We start from the raw sequence: 20,415 nt of genomic DNA, 5'->3' as shown, positions 1-20,415 counted from the left end.
CCAAACAATTCAGAGAAGTGCTGTGCTTTTTAAAGCAGATGTAGGAGAAAGCCCTGCTCTAACTTATCAGCCCTCCTCTTTGCAAGACTCATTTTTCTATAGATCCCAGTATGCCAGCTAGTATCCTATTAGATTCTATCATGCTTTTTTCTGCATCCTTTAAATCCTTCTTATGGCACTTTGTAAATGTTTATGTACATCTAGTTAATTCTAACCTCCTTAATCGCCTTCTATGATGCTTTCTATTCTGGTGCAAACTTAGTTTGCTACATACTCGCTTGCTGAGAACTAAGGCAGTAACTGCCCCTTTTCCATAGTTTCAGCTGTGTTCTATCTGACGTTTTTGTTTGTCTTTGAATTTTTCTGGTTCATTGCATTAATGAGAAATTTTGAGACATCCAATGAATTCTCTGGTTTTGTTTTTATGGCACTAGGAGTTGAATCCAGTACTTCCTACACACTAGATAAGAATTGTTCACCAAGCTACATCTCTAGTCCCATTTATGCTTTCCACCTTGTACATGGAATTGTTGATTTATCTTAAAGTTTACTGGAAGTTTTTTTTGGAAGGGGGCAGTGGGTATCAGAATTTGAAAGAGGGTCTTACACTATCTGTAGTACTATCTGTCCTTAAACTCACTCAGTAGACCAGGCTGGCCTCCAACTCAGAGATCTACCTGTCTCTGCCTGCCAAGTGCTGGAATTAAAGGTGTGTAACACTATACCCAGCCTTCTACAGGAGTTTTTAATATGGGTTTGGATATCGCTCCTATATTGGCTACATGGCATTGTATCTTTCACTTGCTGGAATCCAGAACTCCAATCTGACAGATGATTTTAATAAAGTTTCTTATCTTCAGAGTGTTTCAAACTAGTGGCTATGCTTGGTATGTACCTGTAGTCTCAGCACTCAAGAGGTGAAGGTAGGAAGATTGAAGTAAATCAGGGCCAACCTGGGCTACATTAGGAAGACCTAATTCTTCCTTAATCTATTTTTCTTTAATGTGAAATGTTAATTTTGATTTAAACTTTTACGTGCCAGTCATTTTCAAGAATTTTCTATACATAATTAAAGTTTTCCACTTATAATGTTTACATTAACTCAAGGTTTACTCTTGTTTATCATGTGAGTCTGATTATTAGTGTTAATACTATACTGCTTTTGTTTTACACTTGCTGAGTGTTTCTCTCCCCCACCCCCTCTCCCTCCTCTCCCTCCTCTCCCTCCTCTCCCTCCTTTCCCTCCTCTCCCTCTCTCCCCCTCTCTCCCTCCCACCTCCCTCTCCCCCTTTGTCTTACACATACACACACACATCCCAGTTTATATTTCTGGGGTTTTAAAGGTTTTGCCTTTGTGCTTTATCATAAAAAGCCAAAAAGTAAGTGTTTTGCACTTGTATAAAAAAATTAATGATTTTTGTATTTTGAGTGATCTTGCAGAATTCTTTAATTTCCCAGATTGTTACAGCTTTTTTTCTGTAGAGATAAAGTATTAAAAATTTGCATTATATGATCAACTCTTGTGCTTTTGTGCTTTTTTTTTATGTTAAAGTGACTTGGCCTCTGAAGGTTAGAAGTCATACTAGCAGGCATCTTTGCTCGTGGACTTTGTTAGATACCTGTCACTGAACTAATTAATTTTATATTTAAGTAGGTTCTGAATTTTAGCATTGAGTTAATTCTCTAAAATTTTAAGTTGTTTCCTATTTAACTCTACTTTTTTCTTGTTTTAAGCACTTATCTAACTTCCTTTGGGTTTCTGTATTTCTTATTCATTCATAGCCCAGATACACTCCAACCAAGAATAATTCTGTTGTGAATACAAAAAATGCAAATTCAGTGATAAATAATCAAAGAACCCAACATTGTAACAGCTATTCAGATGTAAGCAGTAATAGTTCAGAGAAACTTTATATGGAACCTGAATCTCCAGAGAGCTGTGACAACCATATGCAAAGCAAGAGAGAGGTAACATGCCAATTCAAATTGCTAGTCTTAAGTGGGAGTCATAATACCAAGTATTTATTTTTCAGCTTCTATGAGTGAAGAATCTGATGTCTAACATGTAGAATGGTTTAGTCATGGGAAAAACCAAAGCTTTTAAAATGAGTACAGGAAGGTCTTAAAATAGTGAGAATATAGGGGCAAAAATCTCTGAGTTTACATATTTATAAGACTTTCTAACTTCATGACTACATAGAAATCTGATTGGCTGAACTTCTTGTTAGCATGAAATTCCATTGGTCAGTTAGTAAAGCTATGTTACCTGTATAGTATAGAAAATGAAAATAAACCTGGAGGGGAACTAGGATTTGGGCTACCCTTAACAGACTAAAAGAGCACATAGATTAAAAAAGAAAGAATAGTAATCTAAGTAAAGTTACTGATTATACAAATTTGTATTCAAACAGTAAAAAACAAGTTTAAATGTGAAAAATGTCACTTTTCAAGAAATTTTCTGTCTCTGTATTTACTCAAAAAATAGATGAAGATGCTAATAACAAGAAATTGAAAATCAAAAATGTCAAAAAATGTCAAGTAAAAACCATTAGCATGAGATTGATGTTAATTTATCATAAATATTATTTTGAAGTTATCTTTAAATGAAAAGAATTTGACAACATTTGAAGTCTGTTGACTTGGGAGATTGACAAAGAATAGTGAAAGATGAATCTAAGTGTTTATAGTACTTTTCTAATGTCTAATATTTATTTTAGGAAAATCATGCAGCATCTCCATTATCATTGTCTAGTGAAAAAATAGAGAAAATATGGTTTGACATGCCCAGTGACAATACTCATGTATCAGGTTTGTAGACAAAGTCTTGCTTTTTAAAGATTTACTTTAGCCAAGTGGTTGTGGGGCATACCTTTAATCCCAGCACACAGGAGGCAGAAGCAAGTAGATCTCTTGAGTTCAAGTCTGGTCTACAGATCGAGTTCCTAAGACAGTTAGGGCTACACAGAGAAACCCTGTCTGAAGATAGATAGATAGATAGATAGATAGATAGATAGATAGATAGATAGATAGATAGATAGATATTGTTCCATCAGTGTGTGGATACACTCCATGTGCATGCAATGTCCATGGAGCCCAGAATAGGTGTCAGGTATGGTCAGGTATGCTGGAACTGGAGTTAAAGACAATTGTAAGCCACTGTTTAGGTGATGGTAACAGCCTGGATCCTCTACAAGAGTAGAAAGTATTCTCAACTACTAAGACCTCTTTCTAGCCACAGCCTTGCTTTTAAAGTCATTACCAATTTCTTAGAAATCCCACCTAAACGAATTCTACATTTCAAGTCATTTCAATTTCAAGTCATTAATGTTGTGTACTTTAACATAGTTGTTTTAAAACTTTATATTAAAGCAATAAGATAGTAGATATGTTGCATCAGAATTGTAGCATTGTTATCTTTAACTGTTTAAGGTCCCAGTCAACGTGGTAGCAAGAGGCGGATGTACCTAGAAGAAGATGAGCTCAGTAATTCCAATGAAGCAGAAGTAGAAGAGGCAGAAGAAAGGGAACATTTGCTTTCCAAAAAACTATGTCAAAGAGAAAATTCTGATCAGCACACCTTCAGAAGTAAGCAGATCAAAAGTTTGTTAAACTGCAATTACTTCCTGGGTAGCTTCCTAGAGTTTGGATGATTTCAACAAAATAGTCCTTGGTAATAACAGCTTTGGGTGAGTCCAAGATGGATATAGACTTTTATCACAAATTTAAGTTTCTGTAAAAGTGATAGCCTGGGTCTTAAATACTCCAATTTCCATCCATTTTTTCATGTCTTACATTGAAATCTTACTGAAATATAAATTATTTGAAGTGTTGGTTTGCCACTAAATACTCTTCAGGTACTTCTGCTTTTTGTTTTTTGTTTTTGTCATTGTTGTTTTGATACAAGATTTCTCTGTGTAGCCCTGGCTGTCCTGGAACTCTGTAGACCAGGCTGGCCTTGAACTTAGAGATCTTACCTGCCTTTGCCTCCTGAGGGCTGATATTAAAGGTGTGTGCCACTACTGCCCAGCTACTTCTGCCTTATTAATGGATCAAATTAAAAGTACCAAATGTTGCACCTTAGTTGTCATTTGTGCTTCAATAGCCCTATTAAAAGGTTCTGTGACAAAGATTTTACTTTTAATAAAAGATGAAGAAAAAAAAACCTCTGTTTTGGGTTTAAACACACATAAAATATGAAGAATATTTTTGTTCTCAGTCTAATGTGATAAGGATAAATTTTGTGATAATGCATATCTTAATGTTAGCTTATTGTTTTCATTTTTTAATGTCTGAAATTACAGCTTCATTATCGACACCAGATTTTTCTGTTCCTAAGGACTGGCAACAGGAGTTACAAGGTGCTGGAATGTTTTACGATAACATCAGTTCAGACTATAAAAAGAAAATTGATGTAAGTTACCTCCTAAATCATACACAATACCATAGTTTACTAGTTTTCTGGTAGATAATAGATGGCTTGTCTGATCCTTAGCCAACAAAACTGGGACATACGTGAATCAGAATTTGCATATGTGCTAAATTGTAATGATTGTCAGATTAAAGACACCTCTCTCACTTATAAAATATGACTCTCAAAAATTCTCTTTTTTTCTGTTCAGTTTGTCTTTGCAATGTTTAGGTGTTTTACTTTTTGTTTTTATGTTTGCGTGAGGTGTATACATGCACACATTTTGCAGCTTGGTGCATGTGCATACATATGTGCTTGTGAAGGCCAAAGGTCTGCTATGTTTGGCATTTTCAGCTCTTCTTTCCCTTCCTTATTGATTAACTGATTGATGAGAAATGATCTCTCAGTGAAGGTATAATTTGTATAATCAGGTATATTGTACTGGCTGGCTAGAAAGCCCCAGATAATACTGTTTCCACCTCCCCAGATCTGGATTTACAGGTACATATCCCTGCACCTAGCTTTTTATGTGGGTGCTAGAATCTTCATGCTGGCATGATGAGCATTTTACAGATAGTTAAGTCTTCATCCTCTTTAGACATTTTAACTTAACCAGCCAGAGGCTATCATTCATGAAGAGTAACACATATATACTCCCAGCTTATATTCCCATGTTCTTTCACCAGATCTGTACTGTGCCTTAGTTTTTGAGGATCCAGTGAGGTGATGTATTCAAAGTACATATTGAAATCATTGCTTGCCTTTTGGTAATAATAGGTGGAAAAATTACATTCCCTTATGTCTTTATTTGAACTAATAATTAGTTCATTCTCTTCTTTGAACAATGATAAGTATAATTAGCATGTTATCAACCTTATCTCTTGATTACCTTTTCCTTTTATCCAAAAATAAGATCTGAATTTTTTAAAGATTTATGTATTTATCCTATATATGAATGCACTGTCACTCTCTTCAGACACACCAGAAGAGGGCATCTGATCCTATTACAGATGGTTGTAAGCCACCATGTGGTTGTTGGGTATTGAACTCAGGACCTCTGGAAGAGCAGTCAGTGCTCTTAACCGCTGAGCCATCTCTCCAGCCCCAAGATCTGAAATTTCTTGATCTTCATTTTTCCCAAGGTCAAGAGAATCTGTAATTTTATAGACTCTCTTATGTGTCTCTGGTAGGTGAAAATCTTATGTGAAAAAATGGTAAATTCTATTAAACTATACTCTTGAAAACAAAATTATTATCAGTAGCAATTTGTATAACTATCATAAATTCTTTAAAACAATAGCAAACTGAATCGTGTTCAAATCCTGGTCAATATAGGTAGCTACTGCTAAGTCTAGTTTACTATAAAAAGTTGACTTTAAGTAACTGCATTTTTAATTTTCTAACTTTTTTCTTAGTTGTTGATGTATTATGAAAAGACTTTTTCATAGTACAGTCTTGGTTAGGTTGTTATTTTCTAAAGAAATTTTAAGTTAAAAGTATTTTTCAGACCCAACATAAAATCATGGATGATTTTACTACAAAGACATTGAAATTGACTCAACAACATCTGATGGCAATGACCTATCAATCTCGGGGACACAGGTCTGTAGCACAAATCTGTCTGGTATGTCTTTCATACTGTGCACTTATGAGCTATGAGTCCTATTGTTTAAAAACTATCAATTTGCTCCTTTTTAATAGGGATGAAAATGTTGACAAATTCCAAGGCACTCTCCTAGATGAGCTGAAAAGAGTTGAAAAAGACGCCCAGATTTTACGAGACTTGGAGAAAGAGCTTGTGGTTTGTGTTTCTAAAAATTAAAAGAACGTTTTTTTAATGTTTAAAGTCTAAGTACTCAACTGTGAGAGACTGTTGCAGGTCTATTGATTGATTGATTGATTTTGATTGATTGTTATTTAAAGCATAGTTCTATCTTACATCAGCTGCAATTGAACTCTGAAATTGCCCACAAGTTTATAATGAATATCTTTGTTAATGTGGGAGACATCTGATAGATTTTACTTCTAGTACTTGTAATTTGAAAAGTGTATACGTTATGCAATATTCTTAACTTTTAACCAGCTTTTACTTAAATTTAGAGTGGTAGAAATACATTAATTCTACTTCCAGGTTTTAATTTTTAATTATGTTAAAGTACAAGGATTTTTTTTATATACCTTAAAACTTAGGACATCGAGGAAAAGTTAGTTCAGAAGATGAGGGCATATCACCGATGTGAGCGAGAGAGGTTAGTATGCGTTTCATATTGAACAGACTGTACATTTATAGGTGAGACTTAACATATGCTACACTATAGCAGTGGAATGTGGACAGATATGTTAAAATGTTCATTCTCATTTACTAGGTTTCGTGTTTTGAAAACTTCACTGGATAAAAGTTTTCTTGTCTATAATTCTGTTTATGGAGAGACTGTTTTTACATCTGAGGTATACATTTTCTATACTTATCTTGTAAACTTGCTGGTTAGTCTAACTTGTCTTTTCGTTGTGAAAATTTGATAAAGTTCATGAAGGAAATATGTTGCTTGCAGATGTGTTTGATGAAAGAAAACATGAAAATTCTACAAGACAAGCTACTTAAGGAGATGGTGAGTGAGCTTAGTGTGTGCTTTCATCTACTTACATGACTTGTGCCCTGTACTGTCTGTTTTATAAAACAGGTTCTTGATTTTGAGCCCAGGCTGGCCTTAAACTTAAGATCCTCTGGCCTCGGTCTCCAGAATGCTCAGATTATTGGCATGGACCACCACACTTTTTACTTTTGGGGTTTGTTTTGTTGTGTTGTGTTTTTTATGTGCTATTCTTTCAAAAGCTTTTCACACTTGTTTACTTCTTTGGTTTTCTTTTGAGAGTTTTTGTGAAGGTTTGGAGAAGGCAGCAGGTTCAACCTGACCTGATGACTTTTAGTTTTTTATATTATGGAGACCTTGTAAGAGTAATAGGAGGGATGGATGAGGAATCCCTCAGAAGAAGCAGATAATGGTTTGCAAATGTAAAAACTAAGTGGAGAAATAACTTGTTTGCACTGTTTATAAACACTGTGTACTTTAACTAAAGCCAAGCAAGCCAGACTACTGAGTGGAAAAAACTGTTACCTAAATTAGCAGTGACACTTCATTATTTGCATAAACAAACATAGTTGGGTTTTTAGAAGTCAAGTGTACCACCAGCTACATTCTAGGATGAAGTGCTGTCCAGAGAGACACATGCCAGTGCTTTACACAGACATGGTTAGGGGTTCTCTCAAAGTTTTAAGTACATAATAATAGTAAACTTTATCTACATAAAATACTAACATGATTGTGAGATTTTACTGACATGTGGTACTAAGTGTACAGAGGTTGTGAAGCTGTAGCCAGGCTTGCACAGCTTGAGCTGCCTAAGTTTGTCCTCATTGAAATTTTTTTTCTAGAATAATCTTTGGAAGATTGCAACTCTTTTTTCCAGTATCATGAATATTGCTAATGATTGGAGAATCCTCTGTATACCTCCATGTAAACCCTAAGGGAGTGGGTGGACTTAGCACTGATTGTATCTTTATGTGAATAGTTGTCTTTTCCCTTGGTCACAGCATGAAGAGGAACTTCTCAACATACGCAGAGGACTACAGTCATTATTCAAGGCTCCTGAAGGAAATGATGCGTGAAATCTGGCTGCTGTCAACGAATTTTATCTGATTAGTTTTTTGTGTATAAATAAAACACTAATAAAGTAGCTTTGCAAATATGCATCATCTACGCACCTCTATTCTTGTGTGCAAGAACCTCCCGACTCAAATGTTAGAGATGAAAAGCATGACTCCAAATGTAGCTTGTATGTCCTTTGAACAAACAGTTAAAGGAGCTTACTTTCCTTGGATCATATTTTTATATGAACTATGTCTGTGAATGTAGTGTCTGTACTAAAGTATTTACATAAAGTGTAATTTTAAATTAATGCAGTTTTGGAATAAAATACACTGAAATTTGCATAATGGTTTGTAAATATACAAGTAGTAAAATATCAGCCATTCTTTAAAAGAGGAAAAGGCTCTCCTTTAAAATCTTTACTTGTAATCTCTAGAATGAAATAATCTCTGGGATGAAATAATTTAGTCTTTTTGTAAGCCAGAAATTTTGAGTGAGATCAAGGATTACACTGTTTTTGAACCTTAATATATACTGTGATGCCAAAAATTTATACTGAAAAGGAATTTGGAGAAAGGTGCTGTCACTCTAATGGAATACCACCTTTAACAGCAATAGTCTTTGTTATTTACCTAATTTTATGTGCAGTTTTTATAACTCAGGCAAGTTATTTTGGCTGTGATTTTGAGTATAGAAACTCAAAATAGATTGATAATTTACTTATGAGTTGTTCTGTCATTCATGTTTAATAGATATAACATATTCATTTATTTTTAAATTTAGACCAGGAGTTAGAAACTTGCTATTCAAGGTCCATGTGGTAATATACTTTAGGATTTATGGGACAAGAAGCAATTTAGAAATTTAATGTGTGTGTTTACATAATTATTTCTAATGTAATTGTTTAGAAATACCAGAGCTGGCCAGAGAAACAGGTAAACTACCCAAAGATCCTTACCTCTTCCTCCTCCTCTCCAAATCTTAATCCCCCAGTCTCATCCCCAGATCTGTAGCAGACCATCTACTGTAGCCTCCCCTTCCTTTCTGCCAACATATTCTCCAACATTCCTTCCCCTAGTCATCCCTTTATCCCAACTCCCAGTTACAGCAGACATCCCCTGGAACCTGCAGGCCAGGCCACACCAGCCAGAGAAGCAGATAAGGGTAACTGCAGATCTTTCATCACCTTCCCTCTTCTCCTTCAAATCCAATCGCCAAATGCCACTCCCAGCTCTATAGAAGACCACCTGTCTTGGCCTCTCTTTGCTCTCTACCATTCCCAAGATGCTAAGCAGATCCCAGTAGAATACCCCGCTTTCATTCTTCTGGTGGGACCCCCCTATCTATCCCCATTCCTAAGAATCAGCTCCCAATACTTAGAAACATATTCTAAGTAGACCCCCCCCCCTTTTTAGTGGCCACACCTGGCAGGATTCCAGAATTCCCTACCAGGCACTTGTATAACCACTATAGACATCAGTGTGGTAGTTCCTTGGGAAAATTAGAATTGATCTACCTCAAGATTCAGGCATGCCCTTCTTGGGTGTATACCTAAAGGACACTTTATCCTACTACAGCGATGTGGGGCCATAATGACCCAGAATTACCGAGGAAGGGTCAAGGAGAGCTTCAATCCCGGACACCTAAAATGAGGATGGCAGGAGTTGGCTCCCTAGCCTCGCCCAACCTGATGACATGAAATCATCTGCCCCACCATGAACCCTAGTAAGAATTTATAACCCTGACAGTTACCAGGTTTCACTCCTCGTTTGACCTTATAAGGGCCCCCCTCCCATACCCCTCCTACCACCATCCTCAAATCCTACAGCCCCTGAAGCATCTTACAACACCTCTGTCCTGGCCACTTCTACATGGCCACATAAACCTGTCTCAGAGACCCTGACTACCTCCCAGGAACATAAACACCTCTTTCCCCACCCCTCCCCGCCATTAAACTGAACCAGTTATCCAAAGCTGTTCTTGCATGTGCATTCTTTGCATGCACACTCACCTCTAACCAAGACCCTGTCTGCACAACCAGTGCCCTGCTAAGCTTTTTTCCCTCAAGTCCATCCCAGTGAGCAATGGGTCTGGCTACCCTGAGGAAGAAGTGGGCATGGGCTGGCACAGAGATTCTTGTTCACCCATGTTCATTGCTGCTCTATTATAATAGCCAGAAATTGGAAACAACTTAGATGTCCCTTAACTGAAGAATGGGTAAAGAAAATGTGGCACATTTTCTCAATGGAATATTGCTCTGTTGTAAAAAAAAAAAAAAAGACATAAAATCAGAAGTAAATAGTAGGAACTAGAAAAAAAATACTGAGTGAAGTAACCCAAGCAAAGACAAATATGGTAGGCATTTACTTATATGTGGTTGCTGTTAAGTCAATAATAAGCTACAATCTGCGTAACCATAGAAGTTAGGAAATGAGTAAGGGACTAGAGGGAAAGATAGATTTTTTTTTTATACTTAAGAAAAATATAATAGATTTAAATGGACAGGAGGGGGTTCTGGTACGGGTTAATTGAGTGGGGAAGAGAAGAGGGGTACAAGGGAGGGAATACAGGGAAAGACCACTAGAATTAAGGGGCATTTGAGGGGTAGTATGGAAACCTAATACAGTAGAAGCTTCCTAAAATATATACGTATATTAAGGTAATCCAAATGAAATCTCCAAATAGTAGGTGGGGAAAGCCCCAACTGGACATCTCTTGTTACCAAATGAAACTTCCAGTAACAAGAATGGCTTTTATTTAGTGGAGTTGTTGACCAAATGGGTCCATGGGAACCCCCAAACAACCCAGGATATTGCCAAGGCTATAGGCTGTGTTTCTACAAACAAGGCCTGATTGCTGAAGACTACATCTATACAACTCATTGAACAAGTTGAGCTGGTGTCTAACCAGAACCGTTGCCCCTATGGGCTAGAGTTCTTGATGCTGGCAAGTACTCTGCGTACTAGGGGAAACACAAACACCAACTGAGGTACAAACCCTTTGATTTACACTGATGTCTTTGCCTGCAAGATATGCTAGGGCAATGGTGGCACAAAGCTTCTATGAGTAACCAAACTATCTGATTTGACTTAAGGCCCACTTTACAAGATAAAACTCATACTCATCACTGCTTGGATGACCAAGCTCCTAAGCCTAGATAGTCCAGGGACTTAGGATAAAACCAAATGCTAGTATTCTACTAAAGCAATATAGCAATACAATGGCTCCTGTTGATATTCTGCTATACTCATAGATCAGTGCTTGGTCAGCCACCATCAGAGAAGCTTTCTCCTGTAGCAAATGGAACCAATTATAGAGACCCACAATCAGACGAGAGAAAGAGAGAGAGAGAGAGAGAGAGAGAGAGAGAGAGAGAGAGAGAGAGAGAGGAGAGAGAGAGCTGGGACACTTAGCCCTAAAGTATTTCTCCATCAAATACCTCCTCTCAGGCCTCAGGGAATCCTGTGGAAGAGGAGGCAGAAAGAGTGTTAGAGCCAGGGCAAATCGGAGGATACCAGGGAAATGACCTTTTAAACACAACAGGACCAATGTACATGTTAACCCACAGAGATGGAGGCAACATGCACAGGGTCTGTATGGGCCTGTACCAAGTGTGGTTCTAGAACTGAAAGAAGAAATAGAAACATGCTCTGATCCTGAGCAATGTAGTATGATCCCCATCTCAAAAGGACAAAATCATTTCCTTTAAGTTTCTTACTCTTGCATAGAAATAGTAAGCCATATCATGTTTGTTTGTTTCTTTCAGTGACAGAAGCAAGTGGAATAAATTCTGCTAAAATTTAAGTTATCTACTTCAGACCTATTGATAATGAATGGTCACTGTAGGTAATGTCTTACATTTCTTACCTGGATTGCAATCTGCTACAGTGCTGGTGTAATTCTACACGTTCTCAACCAGATGGAGCTGGAGGAAGGTGCTTGTACCCAAAGTATACATGGAAAGGAGATGAAATAGAAAAAATTAGTAAAATTAGGTAGAAACCTAAACACTAGACTGACTGCACATCACTATATCAATATACACACTGCCAAATTCTAATACCACACCAAGTTCATATTAGGCCACCTTAGCCTTTGAATTCATGTAGACTAAGGCTTTCCTACAGCTTTTAATTCCATGCCAAATTTTCAAAATAACCTTGCTAATTCTCAGTACTAGTATGAAATTCTAAATGCTAGAATAGATTTCTTTAGTCATTTTATCACCAACAGTACTGTACATAGTTACCATAGATTTCCACAAGATGGGCCTCTTGATCCCAAAAGGCCTTTGTTTTCCCAAGTGTTATAAATGCACACTTATGGAATAGGAATAAAAAAGAATTCTAAGAAAAATAACCTAAGAAATTAATGTCAACAGGTAAGTTTAACATGAAATGTAAGAGTAAGGTGGTATTTCCTTAGACCACATTACGCATTCCCAGGAATGGGGTAGTGAGTACTCAGCATGTTCTAGAATGTATTTTCTTTCTGTGTAAAAACCACATGCTTCATTTAGAAGGTATATGTATGCATAATGCATATATAATATCATTTAAGCATCTGTAGAAATAAATTTTCAGATTTTCTTCATTTTCCAGTTTATGCTTTTAAAGACTTTTAATACGTTTTTATTGCTCTGAACATAAAACGGTTGTTCTCACAGAACCATGGCTGCTAACTTCCCATTGCTTAAGCAGTGTACTTCAGTGCACCAAAATGGAGTTAGGAATATCTTACAGGTATTATCTGTTTGAAGACACTGGTATATATGGTTTTATTTGCATATTTTCAGTTGTTCCATTGAAAAATAATTTACTAAATGGGTACTGAAAAGATTCAGGACAATCTGGGGTTTGGTTTGGTTTTATGCTGAGTCTTATGTAGCTAAGGCTGGCTTGAACCCATGATCTTCATGACTCCTCCAAGGAACTGGGTTTACATAAGTACACCACCCTGATGCTCATATTTTAATGGACTTGAATTTGCTTCTGACTACAGCTAGAATCTGACTTGCTAGTTTGTGATGGAAAGCTTAAACCTGTAGTTACCATAGATTACCACAAGATGGACCTCTTGATCCTAGGAGGCCTTTGTTTTCCCAATTCAAAGATCCAAAAATTATTCAGGTCAGAAAACCAAACTTTAGATTTCTTTACATCTTTAATACTTACCTTAAAGTTACCGATTTTAAAGTAAGGTTTGTAATCTTTTTAAGACTTGCATTAAGTAATTTTGCCCTAGCACATTTTGTGAAAATGTAAGCAAATGATTTGTAAAGTTGACACATAACCTTCTCAGTGCCATTAGGAAAGATCTCAAAGGCAACAGAAATACTTTCTTAAGCCTCTAGACTTGAAAATAATTTTTGTTTTCAAGCTCAAAGTGTCATAGGTGACTGTATATGCATAGCACCCTGGCCATGTAAGTGGAACCTCTACTGTGGAAAATGCTTAAGATGTGTTACACACTTAGTCACTGCAAAGTTAAGTAGTTTATCAGATTTATCTATCAAATCTCCTAATTCCCCTTGTGACACTCATAGGAATATGAAACACAGAAATAGTTATGATTAATAAAACTAAAATGGTAGAAGTTGGGTACTATTGCCAATTCCTTAATTAAAATGAAAAATTCTAATACTTTTAGTTATATTGCAGCCTCTGAGCTTAACCAAACTTAAATCCTTCCTTGGATATCCTATAATTTACCTTAAATTTTTATCAGCCACTATATATGGGACTTGGCTGTATCAGAGAGAGGCTCCACTTGGCTCTGCTCCTAGCAGAGTTAATCACCTGTGGGTTAGTGCTATTTCTAGAAGAGCAGCAGGTTCCCCTTTTCCTGTAATAGTTATGTGGGTATTTCTGAGAGACTGAAATTTCGGTGTGTGTGTGTGTGTGTGTGTGTGTAAAACTTTGAACCACTCATGTTTTAAACTAAGCAAAATATAAAATAGGAGCTGTTGATATGTATCTTGAAATAGGGAAAGGCATGCTTTGATAATAACTGGCCACAACTAAGGAATCAGTAGACGCTACCATATTCAAATATTCTATTTGCTTGTGAAATTCAGTTACTGGCTTCCACCTACAAAAAGTTTCATTCACACACATCCTAGAACAGGTAAAGCTAGAATCGTTCTGCTGTAATTTCTTTTTTAAAAACTAATTCAATTAATGGGGTGTTTGCTAGCATAAGAACTGATCACCAGCCTCTTTAGCCAGAGCACTACCACAAATGTCCTAAATGTTAAAGAGCTTGGAGAACAGTGGGATGTGGTAGCTGTGTGGATTTGTTCAGTACACTTGCTTGGCCTCAGTGCTCTCTAACTAACAAACTGAGTGCTGAGAGTGTGCCTGGCTTGTGCCAGCATGTTAGTTACCACACATTACAGAAGTGAAAGACCATCCTAAAGAGCAAATCACCTGCTTGAAGTGCACAGAGGCCTACATTTGAGTGTAGGTCTTTGAGCTCTAAGCCATTGTTTACCGCTGACCAATATCCTGGGCAGAGGTGTAGGAAGGCTTCTTTCTGAGAAAATTTAAAAATAAACAAATCAAATAAACAAAACCAACAGAAAACCCATAAACAAACGTAGGGGATTTTTATTGTTAGCTCATTTCTTCCCCTTGTATTTTAGTGAACTACTTACTCCAAATCTTCATTCCATCTAAACCTTCTATAATAGGGTTTTGATAATGCAGACAAATGAAAACTTACAACTTTTCTTAAAGAAGGTATAGATTTTCGTTTTGTTAGGATTTCCAGTAACTTCTAGATTGAATGTGCTCTTTCATAAATTTTCAATTAACTTGAAAAAAAATGGTAACTAGTTTTTCAAGGCACAAGCCTATATATATATTTGACAGAATCTACAGAGAACAAAGTTGGCTTTTTCTTTCTTATGTTTCTATTCAAAAGTGTTGACTTTTTTTTCAAAGTCCCCAGCTATACTTCATCCCAACCCCAAGAAAGTGAAAGCTTTTATTCATTTCCTGTAATAAGCAGTCATTTAATTAAAGAACAAAATTCACAGGAATCAAAATGTTGGAGCTGTATTTTTTTTGTTAGACATCATATAAAAAAGAGAAGGTATAGTACAGTAAATCACTCTATAACATGGACTTAGTTTTCAAATCATTAGGATAAAAATGCCTTTTCAACAAAATACTGAATGACACTGGGTCACATGTCCCTCATGGTGGAGGCTGGGAGTGTGAGCCTGCACATGCATGTCGCCCATCCTCCATGACGCTGCAGAACTGTAAAACAAGGTTGAAGGCAAACAAGTTTTCTTCTTGTAGAGTTACTCTGGGCCTAAAGTGACCCCAACAGTTCACACTCCTCAGACACCAAAGAGGGGAGTGTATCCTCTGGGTTTCTCCTCTTGTAGTAAGTGGTCAGGATTGCATCTCTGTGATCTGCTCTTCTTACAAACACAGCAGTTAGTCTTGAGGAAAGTTCCCTGATGAATGTTCAGTGTTGGTATCAAAAATTAAACACAAATTCTTCTCAGAAGAAAATCTCTATGGCCTGTGGAATCTAGAAATGATGTTTAAAAATTAGATATTTATAATAGTTAAAATTGTCAAAAAACCAACCAAACAAACAAAAAAGCCTTTGACAAACAAATTTACTGCTATTCAGAGTTTCTCAAGGTGTTATATAGGACTTCAAGGAGGCTGCTGTGGCTGAATGGCCTCAAAGAACTCTTTATGACTCAAAACAACCCTGTGTGAAAGCTGCCAGTGAAGTTCTCTGCTCTAGGACCTGGCCTGGCTGATCAGTTCCTCTTAAAAATATCTGCAAATTAGTTAACATGTTCATGACAAATGCTTAATACACTCAAGAAAATTATGCAGGATTGAAATACTGTGTTGATTTCGTAAAGCTGCTATGAAGTACTACAATCTGAATTATGTTTCAGTTTGGGAGCCCATACACAGGATTATCAATTTCTTTAATAATAAAATAAGCATTAAAATGTGTTTTTACAGAAGAATTTTATTTCTTAAACTTATATTAAGAATAATAAGAGTTAAGCTAACCTGTCAAGTATGACAGGAAACTTTTAAATATTTTGCATAATTTTCTTCTTTCTGTACAACCCTAACACAAGTGCATAGGGGGTGTAATTCATAGTTATTTTCTGTTCTATAGCCCCAGTCCGCATGCAAAGCAAATCCTTTAAATAAGGGCAGGGTCCTCTTGGGACCCATCACAGCAGTTCACAGGGCGATTTACAGAAGCAAGGTTTCTTGTTTTTTTTTTTGTATTAGAAACTTGAGAGCATCCTTCAAGAAAGAGGACAATGCAGTTGCTCATGCTCTGTGCTCTCAACAGTCAAGTACCAGAAGGACTTATAGGCATATCAACTTAGCCAGAGAAAAGGAACTTGAAAGTATACATAGCACAAGAAGGAAAGTTTCTCTCCAACTTCTTCTGTGCAATGGGGTGGGCATAAAATGTGCTGTTCAACTTGGTGGGATGTCAGGCAGAACACCCTGACTGACTGTCATCAGCTGGAGGAAGGCAGGAGCTTCCTGTGTATATTTCACGGTCACATCCTCGGCCACTGGATTGCTGCAGAGTAGACTCTCAAATGTGTGCCTTGTGGTTTGGTGAACAATGGCTTGTGTTAGAGGTTAATGTCAATATTGATAGATAATGGAGAGTGATTTTGTAGCAATGTAGATGTAGTGGTAAATTCTATAAGTTATTTGAAATATTGTAATTAAATACCTAAGAAAAACTTGAGTTGAGACTAATTTTCTTAAACATGACAACTATAGACCAACATATGCATCCCCTTCTCACTACCAATCCCTACTTCATAACGTCTTTCTGAAGAGGTGCCAAATGTAAAACTTCTTGTGGCTAGACTCATCATGCAGTTCATGCAACAGAAAGCTCACCTTGTCAAGTGCTTGCTGGATGCGTGTACCTCCATTTCGTTACTTTTATATTCATTTAATTCTTTACGAATTGCTGCCTGAGATTTAAAAAGGAAAGGTTTTCAAGTCAAATTATCACCTTTATATATTGTTAAGCATTAATATGTGCTGACACTGCGGTCAAAAATCAGAAAGGAATTACACTGTTGTGTGGTAGTGGGGCATACAACCCTTCCTGCACTAGCAGGTGAACCTAACACAGACTTGTGAACCAGTTTATAGTAAGATCAGTGCTTTGATTCTCTCACTATAGTGCTATCAGAAAACCCATGCCATTGGAACTTCTGAGCATACAGTTCAGTTTTGTACTATGGCAGAAGTAGACTGCGCATCTTTTTGAGCTTCTAGTCTTGCTTTTTTTTTTTTAGTTTCTGTAAACATTCTATCATGCCTGTCTGTCATATGAGTGCTTCAAAGCCCAAGACAAGAATATATATTTGAAGCGTAGAAAACCTTCTATATTCAGATAATACTAGCTGCTAAAGATATCCTTTCCATTTGATCATCTGAGCATGTCCATCTCTATTATAACAGCATTTCTCTAGTTTGATGCATATGCTTAGAAGCATTCACAGTTATTCTAAGAACAAATAACTAAGTGGTTGTATACATTTTTTCTTCCAAGAAAAATATTCTGAAAGCCTCCTTCACACTTCTGGGCTTATGTCTAGAATGATAGCATTCGGCCATGGACGGTCACCTATGTCCAGAATGATAGCATTCGGCCATGGATGGTCACTTACCCCATGTGCTTGGGTGATTTGATTTTCTTTATACCATCTGTACCAAATTTTGCAGCTCACACATCTATGGTATTTGGAAATTGGCACTTCTTAGGGGAGATCCTCACACACTCTGCCATGTCCACCCATTGGATATTCCGGACACCATTTGCATTGACAACCCCAAATGTCTTATGATACTACCAAATGTCTTTCAGAACAGAACCGTCCCCTAGCTCAACTTAATCCTAAATTATCTTCATGGAATCAACAGTGTAGGGCCTAATTTACCTAGTGGTTCACACTGTCTGAGACAGCCCAGTGTGATCATAAGGTGTGATGCCTCAGCCTGCCCAAAGCAGTGTACCTTATCTGCTGCTGACAGTCTTGTCCAGGGTTTGTCCGCCCTCCTGTCATAGTCCTGTGCCCTTGCTACTTCCACATAATCACTGAAACGGATCAGAATTTTTCTGTCTCTCAATTCATCAACAGTGGGTCTCTGGTTAAGCTAAAATAAAAGATAATTAAAGTTAGATATCATATGCCACCATTGTTTTCTTATAGTAAGCAGTATATAATAATCTATAAACTGTATTTGTGAGTTACCATAAATACTCTCTAGTGTAATTTCAGAATGCATCAAATAATACTCACATAATCTCTTTCTTCCAACAGCCATCTGTCCTGACAGAGCACATGGTCAAGGAGTGGTTAATGGAGTTGCTGACTAAATTACGTGTGTTCAGCAGTCTGTTATGCTTAACCTCCACTCTCATGAAGAGCTGGAAGGCTGCTGTGTTAAGCTCCAAGCTCAACAAAGCATGAGCCTTTGTTGAGAGTCAGCCAGACAGAGGAAATGCTCAGGAGGAAAGGTAAACTTAGGAGCCTGGAGTTACAGCCTAGACTAGCCATTGTAAACCTAACAGGTTCATAATGGAGAGCAACAGACTGCTATTCCACAGAAGCAAGCAAGAGCAACCTGCAGTCTAATCAAGGAACACGATGCACTGAAGGCAACTAAGAATGGCAAGTCTGAATGGTATGTGTTTCTTAGTGTTAAAAAATGCTCAGTTGCCTTCTGGGAGGGATTGTAAGTGCTACTTGGGTTTCACTGCCTTCCCAATGGATTGCTATTAGGGCCTCATTTCTCGGTTCCCTTAGGATATATGCAAAAGGCACTGCTCTTAGAGCAACTGACCCCATGTTGTCTGGCAAAGCACACAAAGTCACAGTATGCTTTACACTACCCCTTCCACACAGCTGCAGAAGCTTTCTCTAGCCCACATCTATTTACAAAATAAAATGCTTTGATTATCATCCTGTGCAGACTAGTTTTGTCAGTTTGATATAAGTTACAGTCACCTGGGAAGAGGGAATGACAATTGAGGAATTTCCTCTATCTGATTGACCTGGGAGTATGTCTGTGTGGACATTATCTTGATGATTGATTGGGGAGGGCCCAGCTCACTCTAGGTGGTACCACCCCTGGGCATCTATCCCTGGGTTGTATACAACAATCTGAGCAAGCCATAAAGCAGCATTTCTTCATGGTCTCTGCATTGGTTCCCGACTCAGTTTCCCTCACTGATGTACTAGGACTTGGAAGTACAAGCAAATGAACCCTTTCCTCCCCGAGTCTCTTTTTTGTCATCGTGCTTAACACAGCAACAGAAAGCAAATGGCAACAGTACCTTTCTTGTTAGTCGTTGCTTGATTTCTCTCCTTTCTTCCTGCTCTGTCTGATCATTCCTTTCTGTGAAAGAGAAATAGAAGCACGTTAAGCATTTCTTGTTACAGATGCAAGTACTGGCTTTCCTAGGGCCCCTTACAGAGGACACTGTTTGACATGTCAGTTTGTGTTTGCAGTTACCTTCCCAAAAGCTGCTCAGAACTTGCTGGCCTGAGCTGCCACACATGACCATCCTTTTCAGGCTAATTCTCCTCTGCCCTATACAGTAGAAGTATGTTTTTGCTACTGCTTGCTTCTGTGGAATAGTTGTCTATATGTCTCCATGCCACTTGAATATCTTCTCTGTATACTTATATCTAGGAACACATGGAACATAGAGTTCCAATAGCACAACAATCAAGCCAGTGTTCAGCTCTGTGTAGTACTGTCACCACAGTTTCTTTTTTCTATCTTTCTGTTTTACAACTGTGTAAAATGGAACTTTTAGACAACTACCTCAAAACATGAACTTCTAATTATGGGCAACATAACATCAAATATGGATATACCTACAACCCAGATGCATTTCCACTGTGAAAGCACACATATATATGACTACCTCCTAAGGGGCCAGCAACCCTCAGAATCTGCTTTGTCTCATAGGTTGTGTTCATACTATACTTGGCAGTTAAAAGTAGGCCAGCATGTTGAAGTACTGTAGTAATGTAAGCCTGGCCCGGGGGTTTAGAGAGAAAAAAAAGAATGCAGTCCTATTTCTGGCATTCTAGGTGCTAAATAAAGCCTTAGGTTCCCAGCCTTAACAGAACTCCTGCCTCAGAAATAGATGGCACCCACCAGCATACAGAACAGCAGCACAGCCGTTTGGGGAAGGGAAACTCTGCAACCTACACCTAATATAGCTTTACATTCTATGCTTGTATTTAAATGGTACGTTTCAAACACTAGTGTATTGGGGGAACTGGGTATGTGGGTGTTTAATACATCTGAGTAT

General features: G+C 37.5%; 2 protein-coding genes across 6 annotated transcripts in view; one reads left to right on the top strand and one right to left on the bottom strand.

Moving 5' to 3' along the window:
- Sycp2 (synaptonemal complex protein 2) overlaps positions 1–8,075 on the top strand; it is a 62,647-nt gene extending 54,572 nt beyond the window's left edge. Inside the window, exons 35-44 of the mRNA XM_021194528.2 lie at positions 1,783–1,968; positions 2,718–2,808; positions 3,430–3,585; positions 4,302–4,411; positions 5,916–6,010; positions 6,110–6,209; positions 6,599–6,657; positions 6,775–6,856; positions 6,961–7,017; positions 8,001–8,075. Coding sequence (XP_021050187.1) covers positions 1,783–1,968; positions 2,718–2,808; positions 3,430–3,585; positions 4,302–4,411; positions 5,916–6,010; positions 6,110–6,209; positions 6,599–6,657; positions 6,775–6,856; positions 6,961–7,017; positions 8,001–8,075 — 1,011 coding nt within the window. The remainder of the gene's footprint in view (positions 1–1,782; positions 1,969–2,717; positions 2,809–3,429; positions 3,586–4,301; positions 4,412–5,915; positions 6,011–6,109; positions 6,210–6,598; positions 6,658–6,774; positions 6,857–6,960; positions 7,018–8,000) is intronic.
- A 6,970-nt stretch (positions 8,076–15,045) lies between these two features.
- Positions 15,046–20,415, bottom strand: part of Phactr3 (phosphatase and actin regulator 3) — a 223,669-nt gene continuing 218,299 nt past the window's right edge. For 4 of the 5 annotated variants that reach the window (XM_021192158.2, XM_021192159.2, XM_021192160.2 and 1 more), the window contains exons 10-13: positions 19,426–19,487; positions 18,102–18,242; positions 16,974–17,050; positions 15,088–15,600 (exon numbers count right to left, since the gene is read on the bottom strand). In XM_021192158.2, coding sequence (XP_021047817.1) covers positions 15,585–15,600; positions 16,974–17,050; positions 18,102–18,242; positions 19,426–19,487 — 296 coding nt within the window. In that variant the 3' untranslated portion in view covers positions 15,088–15,584. Of the gene's footprint in view, positions 15,601–16,973; positions 17,051–18,101; positions 18,243–19,425; positions 19,488–20,415 lie in introns of all 5 variants that reach the window. The other variant, XM_021192157.1, reaches the window with a different exon arrangement.

Source organism: Mus pahari, chromosome 3 (assembly GCF_900095145.1).
Source record: "Mus pahari chromosome 3, PAHARI_EIJ_v1.1, whole genome shotgun sequence".
Taxonomy (NCBI): domain Eukaryota; kingdom Metazoa; phylum Chordata; class Mammalia; order Rodentia; family Muridae; genus Mus; species Mus pahari.
This window is presented reverse-complemented; position numbering and strand designations above follow the sequence as displayed.